Source organism: Diplotaxodon limnothrissa, linkage group LG14 (genome assembly GCF_057381915.1).
Source record: "Diplotaxodon limnothrissa isolate DT_005_m linkage group LG14, D_limnothrissa_male_GT1.1, whole genome shotgun sequence".
Classification (NCBI taxonomy): Eukaryota; Metazoa; Chordata; class Actinopteri; order Cichliformes; family Cichlidae; genus Diplotaxodon; species Diplotaxodon limnothrissa.
In genome coordinates, this window is record NC_140609.1 from 15,865,669 (window position 1) to 15,875,383 (window position 9,715).

Here is a 9,715-nt window from a genome sequence, read left to right on the forward strand (position 1 = left end):
TACAACAACACGATTCACACAAAGATTCCACGGCGACCGATAATAAAAGAAAAATACTGACGTGAACCTGAACAAAGATAAAATACACACAAAACAGCTTTACAGCATCATTCAAATGCCTGTTAGAGGGCATCCTGCAGGTCAATTGTTGCTATGCACACACAGACGCGCATACACACACACAGAGAACAAAGTATCTCAGGGATTTGTTTAACTCAAACAAATCGATAGCTCGCATGGTGGAAAGCATCAAACAGTAAATCCAACAAAGATGTAATTACCGCCCTTCCTTCCTGCTGCTCCAGTGACCATGGCCAATCTCCGTGTGTGACTTAATGGTCTTCAATAACTCGAATTAGCTGATTATGGCGGCCGTCAACAGTGACAGGATCGGAAAATTAGGTCTCAGCAATTTCAATAATAAAGCTTTAAAAATTAACACTATCACAATTGGATTACAGTGGTGCATGTAGGAGCCAGCAGAGAGCCCAAAATAGCCCTCCACAAATCCACCATGGAAAATCCACTATTATACAGGGAGAAGAATGAAGTTGCTGGAATGGGAAGGAGAAAGGAAAAAAAAAAAAAATTGGTACGGCTCTTAGTTCTGGGAGGAAAGAGGCGCAGTCGAAGAAAAGAGAACGCAAGGGCAACTGAGCGAAAATGAAGCACTCTCATACAACAATACAAATCTGAAGAGAGACCCACTTTTGGAAAAATCTTTCTCACACGTCAGAACTCTTTAATTTGCAAGAGGAAGAAGAAGAAGAAAAGTGGTTTAACTCGTCATGACTTCTTTAAGAGTTCTCAAAGAAGTTCAGGTCCCTTCATTTTATTTTCACTGGCCTTGAAAACGTCATGAAAACTACAGAGTAGGAGTTGAACAGAAGGTGACAAAGAGACAATATGTTCATAATCAGAGACATCTGCGTAAACATGTGAAGGTTAAGTCGTCACTCATTTGAAATTAATTGAAATCTGCAGCTTTGGAGCAGTAACGCTCTAGCTGGAAACATTAAAATACAAGACAGCGAGAGAAGTCCAGTTAAGTATACATGTATATACACATGGCACATATAGATAATACCTATGGGGAGCTAAAGAAAAAGGGTTAGAATCAGTGGGCTTTTGGTCAGAACAAAATAACAAAAAACAAAACATTTAAAGATGGCATCTTGGTCTTTGGCAAATCAATCAAATTACAAATGACTACAAACCGTATTGGCTGGATATTAGTAATTGCCAAAATGATAACTTTTAAGGACTTATATGCAATTGCCAAACTTTTAAGGACAAGGGAAACACTGACATGATCTGAACAGAGTGGAAAATGCAGAGGGGAGCGTAGAAAATATTGACTTAAGAATCTGATAAAAGAACAACATTAAAGAGTAAAAAAAATTCCCAGCAATTACTGTCAGCCTGACGTGCTTTGAAACTCGAAACTACCTGATCTCCCCTCAGAGCCACAGAATTATAAATTATACAGCCCCCCCCCCCAAAAAAAATAATAAAACACCTTTACAAATAAAAAGCCTTGTTTCGCCTGTCCTCTAATGAAGACGCTTCTCCTGTGTCTGCGCGCGTCTGTTCTTCGCGTCTTCTCGGGCCGCCGCCGCTGGGCCGCCAGTCTTGAAGGCCCGCATTATCATGTTGATTTGGTGGGTGAGCTGGTTGGCGCTGACAAACACATTTACTGCTCTGGAAACAACCGGAACAGAAAGACAAGGACACACGTGTCACTCACACGGGGAGAAAAAAAAACCCGAAAAGCGTGGCAACAATATTAGGATTGATCCGGGGAACACTTTGATCTGGCTGGAATAGAGAATGTCAGGCTTCAGAGAACACAAGCCAGGATGGATCCACAGGAAGTGGGTCAAGGGAATTATTCAGCATTGGTGGATTTGATGGTAGCGGGCCTGTGATCAAACAACCACCATTTACATGGGTGACAGTGGGTGTGCGCGTGAGCGTCTATGCAAACAGGAAAGGCGTGCAGGCGTGGGTGGGTGTGTACGACTAGTGAATGCGTTGGTGGCTATGTGTGCAGACACGAATGAGAAAAGGTTGAAGATGTGATGGAGAAAAAAAAAGAAAAGGGGTAAAAAAATACACTAGAAACAGTGTCTTACTTTCCATCTTTGAAGTAGGTTTTGAGAGTGTCACTGAAGCTCTTGGAGTATTTCACAAACTCTTTCTTCTGCTGTTCCACTACCTAACCAATAAATACAGACAGCCTTTCAGCTCCACTTATTTCACAGCAACTGTGTTTGTGCGCACAGGCACTTTTTTTTTTTTCTTAAACTTACTAATGTATCCACTTACCCGTCTGTTCTGATGTTGGTATTTCCTTAAGACAGTATTAACAGTGTTTAGCAGCTCCTTGATGGCACTGGCAACATCTCTGCGGATGACACGCACAAGTGAGTCCATGTTAGAAAGAAAAAAAAAAAGTATAGAGAAATCTTCAAATCTGTCTGTTTTTATCAGGCACTGATACCCTGAAACTACAGTCCTTTGATCCAGCTCGTTGTCTGCCCTTTCTTCCCCCTGTTCTCACAAACACGCTCTCACCTTCAACTCTCTTTCTCTGTCTCTCTCTCTCTCCCTCTCCCCTCGCATGCACTTGAAATCTGCCGTTTCATAACTTTAATTTCTTAGCATTCCCTTTGAATTGATTTTATTTCTAAGCCCTCCGCTGGGTAAGTAACTTAAGCACTGACTCACTAAGAGTATTGAATTCCATCAAAATAATGGCAAAGTGGGCCAAGAAGATGAAACATCTCTCACTTTCTCTCTATAGCGTGCGTGCAGCGCGGCGGACAGGGACGTTAATAGTTTCGCCATCACTGCTGTGCACACTGCTCAACCTTTGAAAGGAATCTTACGGCTTAGAAACAAAGACATGCTCCGGTTGGCCATTTGGAATAAAAGAAATGAGAGCTATGTAATGCCAGGCAGCGTCTTAGTGCATATAATGAAATATTAATTGGAGAACAGTTACTAAAAGCCAACTCTTTCACTTTTAATCAACCATCGAGATGTTGTAAGTCAAAAGGGCTTGCTTTCTGCTACTTTAATCACTTAATCTGATCGAAATTTTGCACGTAGTAGTGAACCTGATTTACGTCACACTGCAACACACGTGCACATTCACACACACAGCTGTCTTACTTGATGGTATGTAGCAAGCCCATTCGGTCATTGATCTCATCAGGCAGGGTGCTTAGGATGTGTTTCAGAGCTCGGGCCCTCTCGTTCAGCTCCTGGAACTCTGGCTCTTTCCTGTCAATCATCAACTCTGAAAAACACCGAGAGGAAGAGAACAAAAGACAGAGCTCAAACTCCTCGCAGCAATGGGCACGTCAGCAGTCGGCAGAACTCATGAAATTAATATTGGTGACGTGTTAAAAACCTATGTCTACAGTGCAAGTGTGAAAAATGAACACAGCATCAGGAGTATGTGTACATGCGTGTGCACTCACACACACACAAAAACACACACATGTTAGGGACAGTAACGTGTTGAGTTTGTTAAGTGAAAAGCCGGATTAAGGTAGAACTTGGGATGTGCCATGCAGGAGGTACATTTAAAATTCATCCAGTGTGTGTGTGTGTGTGTGTGTGTGTGTGTGTGTGTGTGTGTGTGTGTGTGTGTGTGTGAGAATTCATTACTACCATCAATCACTGTACACTCGGCACAAGGAATTCAATTACAGACAGAAACAAGGGAACAACTGAAAGCAGACAGAGGGGTTGATTTGTGTGGAAACAGCTCCCCCCAGTGGATATCTGTGCTGCAGCAGCACAGGACTGGGCTGTCACAGAAACCAAAGAAAAACCAAGTTGGTATTCCCACAGCTTTCATCTTTAAGTGCACATTCTGGTCTACAGCAGAGTACAAAAAACAAAACAAAACAAAACAAAAAAAAACACCAAATAAAAGAAACCAAACCTACCCTGCATATCATCTCCAGCCATGCGAAGCAGAGACTCGTTATAGTTAACTTTTAACTTCTTCTTTTCCAATATTTTGACAACAACGTCCTGGGTAAGGCCCGGGGTCTCCTTCTCTGCCTTGAGACACACAAACATGCAGCTGCTGAGGACTCACAGTCACCCTTGGTGTTTTGCGAAAATAAAACTATAATCAAAGTTATAAATCACTAAGCTGCTGTAAAGAGGATTTACAAAGTGAAGGGTACAGGCAGAGTCGATACAAGAAGGATGGCAGTTTTGTCCATGAAATGCAAGCAAACAAACTTTAAGAGAAAACTTTACCTTTATAAAAGCTGTTCTCAAGGTCTGCGCTGCTGATAAATTGATCTTCTCCAACTGCAAGTTGTAATACACAAACACACAAGAATAAGCCAGCGGTAAAACTAACACTCACACAGCTTAGCTCTTACCATGGCCTTTTGTCTGTGCTGAAATGTAATTCTGTAAAAAGTACATGAAAGCTAAGGATCCCACCGTGTTAAAAGAGGACACCGTGATGCTGAGATGTGAAAATCCGTGTGGACTGAATTGGATTCTATTGTTAACCTCGAAAGAATCGAAGTACATTCAGTTTCTCTGAGCTGATATTTTGGCATTAGGCAGGTCTTTGCTTCTTCAGCTCCAGATCGCTGCTTGTTGGTTTGCGCACCGTGAAATCGATAGTTTTTCAATAAGATAATTTCATACTGTAAACAATAACACCTTGAAAGCACAGCAGAAAAACAATGAGAGCAATCAGGAGTGACAAAAGCTGAAATTAGCAAGTTGCAGAAACCAATTTAAGCCAGGGGATAACTGCCGAGTAGGTTTGTGTTACCCAGTAATTTGCTTAAAAAAAAAAAAAAAATAATAATTTTTTTTTTTTAAAAACCCCCAAAAAACAAAATGGGTTTTAAATTTTTGTTATGTTTACATGTACATTGTTTTAATTCCTCTTTATTTACCACAAATTCCTCCCCTTAATACTCAGAAGTCCACAAGCAAATGCTAAATAACAAAAGACATAAATGAAAGACATGATAATGGGCAAATAAAAAACAGCAGCGCACCAATATATCAGTGAAACATGGCTATTAGCTGATATTGGGGCTTTTGACTGCTTTTTTTTCAGTTCAATGACTGAAAAATAATGTAAAGAGCTGAAAGATTTTATTTAGTATGTTTGATTATTTTTTGCAAACAAAAGCAGCCTTTTTGGGCTTAAGGTCAAGGTCAAGTTTATTTATATAGCACATTTCAAACAGTCGATGCTGCACAAAGTGCTTAACAATATAAAAATGGCATTAAAAAGCAACAATGTAATACAATAATAACATTATAAAACAATAATAGGACAATAAAAGAATTAAAACAATAACTAAAACTATTTCAAATAAGACAAAAATGCTTGGGTCATAGTGTGTTAAAAGCCAGGGCATAAAAATGTGTCTTTAGTAATGATTTAAATTGTGTTTGTGCAGATTTAATAATTAGGGGGAGACTATTCCAAAGTCTGGGACCTGCCACAGAGAAGGATCTATCACCACGAGATTTGAGAAAAGTCCGTGGGATGGACAGCATTAATTTTGAGCTAGCTTAAAGGTGCAGGTAAATACAGGTGTTACTGACCTTGCCTTAAACAAAACAGAACCTTCATTAAACGACCTTAAACGCTTACCAGCCACTTTATTAGATACTCTCATTAAACTGCTCGATAATGCAAGTGTCTAATCAGCCAATCACATAACAGCAACTCATTGCATTGAGACATGAAGACTTGGCCAAGATGACTTGCTGAAGTTCAAACTGAGCATCAGAATGAGGAAAGAAAGGTAATTTAGGAGACTTTGACTATAGCATGATAATTGTTCCCAGAAAAGGCGGTCTAAGTATTTCAGAAACTGCTGATCTACTGACATTTTCCCAAACAACCATCTCTAAGGTTTACAGAAAATTCCCCCCCCTCCCCAGCTCCCACGCCAAAAAAAGAAAGAAATAAGACATATCCAGTGAGTGGCAGTTTCTGGGCAAAAACTGCCTTGTGTCAGAGGACACTGACCAGATTGCTTTGAGCTAAAGGGAACTCAACAATAACTCATAAGCACTTATTAAAAGGTGTGCAGAAGAGCAAAACAACAAACCTTGAAGCAGATGTGCTACACAGCAGAAGACCACACTGGGTACTACTCCTGTCAGCTAAGAACAGGAAACTGAGGCTCCAGTTCACACAAAACTGGTCAACATCAGATTGGAGAAAAAATGTTGCCTGCTTTGATGAGTCTCAATTTCTGCTACCACATTTGGATGGTAGGGTCAGAACAACATGAAAGCATGGATCCACCCTCCCCTGTATCAACAGTTCAGGCTGGTGGATATTAGCACCCTTGGTACCAACTAACATTGTTTTTTTGTTTTTTTTAATTCTTTATTTCTAAACTATTACTTCACGAAGGTGATTACAGGCATTAATTAACACAATTTACAAGGGAAAAACAAAATGAAAGAAAAAGAAAAAGAGAAAAAAACAACAACAACAACAACAACAACAACAAAAAACAGTCGGGAGTGACCAATTAGCTAGGTTGGTGGTTTCAAGCTTTGAGGAGAAGATCCGGCTTATGAGTATTGGCATATAGGACCCACTTATCCCAACACAAACGGAACCAACACACTCTGTCACTGACATAAGCTGTTACCTCCTCCATCCTATAAATCTCTAGCGTAATTTCCCACCATAATGACAAGGTCGGTATATCTTGCAAGGACCCTTTCTTAGTTATACCTTTCTTACTTGCAACAATTAAAGCTCTTAACAGACATGTATCATTTTTAGACCAGTTCTGCGGTATACAACCAAAAAAGTTTGTCTCCATGTCCCAACTAACATTGTTTAAACCCCACAGCCTACAGCCTACCTGAGTATTGTTGGTGCCCAGGTCCATCTCTTTGTAACCACAGTGTACCCATCTTCTGATAGTTACTTCCACCAGGATAGCACACCATGTTACTTGAACATGACCATAAGTTCTCTGTACTTGAATGGCCTCCACAAGAAATAGAAGTTAATCAAATAGAACACCTTCGGGAGGTGCTGCAATGGGAGATTCCCCTTATGGGTGTTTCCATGATCTTGTTGAATCTATGTCTTCAGAACTGCCTTAATTCTTTGTGTCAAAGTGTATCTGATGAATTATCTGGTGAGTGAATATCAAGACAAAATGGCTGTTGGGAAACAGATAAATTCCCCATTTTAAAAACTGTTTTCAACTCCTTTTCTGGGTCTTTAATGATAACAAAAGAAAAGAAAAAAAGACAATGGAAAAGTGTAACCTGTAATCGTGCAGGTGTGATACACAGAGATGCTTCACATGGATAAAAAAAACCCTTCAGAGATACTGACAGTCACTCAGATTTACCATCAGCTGAACAACATGAATAGTAGCAGCCTGCTCACTTCTCATTACCGCTCATTCTCCACCACTTGTTCTTGTTAACACTACCGTTTCCGTATTTCTATTCGGCTACACCATCAACTCTGCAACCTCACACAAAAGCCTTTCCACAGTTAAATACAACCCCAGCTTGAACTGACTATTTACCGAAAGTCTCATTCCAATTTTCTTCTAAGGTCACAAACTCTCTTTTTTTTTTATTTTTTTTTTTTTTTATTCTTTACCTCCTTAAAAACAGGAAACATCACGGTGTAGAGAGCCATCGGAGCCAGCGAGGCAGCAGCTGCATCATTCTTCATGTCTCCCATGGTCATCCTTGACCAATCGATGGACCCCTGTGCGTGCACTCGTCCACTGATGCCGGTTTCACTGCATTCAATCAGTCATGAAGACTGACAGAATGGGAGCAGACAAGGATCTAAAGAAGAAAAGAGCACGATGGGAGAACAAGCAGGGAAAGATGGATGGTAGTTGACAAAAACAACTGTGTAAGGGATTAAAAAAAAAAAAACTAGATAAATAAATAAAATGATCCATGTTTACAACCAGGCTAAATTTATCCTGTTTAAACATGTCTCTATTGTAGTGAGGAGGTAGAGAACTGGTTCCACAAAATTTCAACTGGAGCACTCTAATTCTATAAATTTTTGTGCAATTAAACAAGATCAAACCCCATGTTTACTTCTTCCAAAAAAGTCTTTCAGTCACAGATATGATCATTCCATAACAGCCACACCACTTAAAAGACTGTGCTTTACTGCTCCACTGGGTGCAATGCCGACAAAACAGGCACGAGTCACACCTGTACCAGAAAACCACGCTCTTCTGAAAATGACTGCCGCAATAAAGCAAGGCGGTGTGATAAATATACGACCTTGGTATTGGTTTTTAAGCTTGTTTTCCCCCCCAGACCAGGTTAGTCATAAATAATAACAAGAGGAAGATCCAGCACATCCTCTTTTGCAGGCCTGTATTCTGTCTCTTTTACTGTTGGTGACACAGGAATTCACAGGACCAGTTTTTGCTCACCTACATTGGCTCTATGTGACAATCTCCATTCGTACAACAAATCCCTAATTAAATAAGGCCTTTTTATACGAGCTCACTATTCACACGGGTGAATGAAACAAGAGCGAGACAAGTCGTCACCCTGTGACTTTCTGCCATAACTGAGAGTGCTCTTAGGTTTATCAGATGCTTGGTTCTGCCCTTTGGCACTCTCTCGTGCATAGAGAGTAAAACTGTAAACAGGTCCAGTGTGACATTATTATATCTGATAAGGATTTTAAACGGAGGTTTAATCAGTGTTTACAACAGCCATGGTTACAGGAAGGATTGCACTGGTTTCTAGTTATAAGGGATACGTCATATACAATTACATGTGCCAAAAAAGGTAACACTGCAGACTCTGTTACTTCCCTGAACCATAAATGACTAAGGTGTGGCAAATCTTAGTGCAGGCCAAGACAGAGAGGTAATGGTAGCATTTGGCACAGATATATGGAATGCAGACCAATCATTCAGTGTATGCCAGGACAAAAGGTTATTACAGCCCCTTCTGAGTCATTTGCATAGACTAATGTAGCTCTTCCTGGAAATAAAAAAGGGGGGAGAATAACAAAAAAGTGTTCAGAGCAGCATGAATATCTGGGGCCGTTTAAAACCACCGGGGTGGTTTTTTTTTTTTTTAGAGTTCTCTGTGAAATGACCCTTGGATCAAAGAGAGGCGTATTGCTCTGAAAAGGTTACGGTCATAACTCACTATTGACATTTATACATCAAAGTATTATAATTTTTTTTGTTTGTTTTGAACTCCCTTATTTTGCCCTTTTCTGAAAGGGTACCGACCTCGCTGTAGTAGTCACTATATTTGAGGTTGCCCTGCTTCTCAGCTCCATCACAGGTCTTTTACCAGTTTATGTGGTGGTTAGCAGGCACGCCAAACTACATTAAAAATAAAATCCAAAGAGCTCAAACTTTCGGTACCAGCCTTACCTGATAAAAGATGGTTGCCAGTGATGAGAGAAGCGGCGGACCGTTGACCGGAAAACAGCAAATCACGTCTATAGGTAACGAACTAACGTTAGAACAGCAGCTTCGAGAGCAGGTGATTCAATCTGTTCTGTTAGCACTCCAGTTGCCTCCTTATGAAGTGCGACTAAATAAAGCTGAATGAAGGCGGGGACGTGTTGTTGAGTTATCTTCCCGTCTTGTTTTGGGTTACGTCTCGTTCAGGAAGTTTTATTGTCTAATAAAAGTGCAGACGAGAGCCAGGTTGGGCG

General features: G+C 40.4%; 1 protein-coding gene across 1 annotated transcript; it reads right to left on the reverse strand.

The window, feature by feature from the left end:
- Nucleotides 1-1,521: 1,521 nt before the first annotated feature.
- On the reverse strand, nt 1,522-9,635 carry pdcd10a (programmed cell death 10a). The gene is made up of 8 exons (XM_085370740.1): nt 9,429-9,635; nt 7,658-7,851; nt 4,285-4,338; nt 3,963-4,080; nt 3,178-3,304; nt 2,329-2,407; nt 2,136-2,218; nt 1,522-1,701 (listed from the first exon to the last, which is right to left on the reverse strand). Exons 2-8 carry the CDS (start codon nt 7,745-7,747, stop codon nt 1,554-1,556), a joined length of 699 nt encoding a protein of 232 aa, XP_085226866.1. The 5' UTR covers nt 7,748-7,851; nt 9,429-9,635; the 3' UTR covers nt 1,522-1,553.
- Between the last annotated feature and the right edge of the window lie 80 nt (nt 9,636-9,715).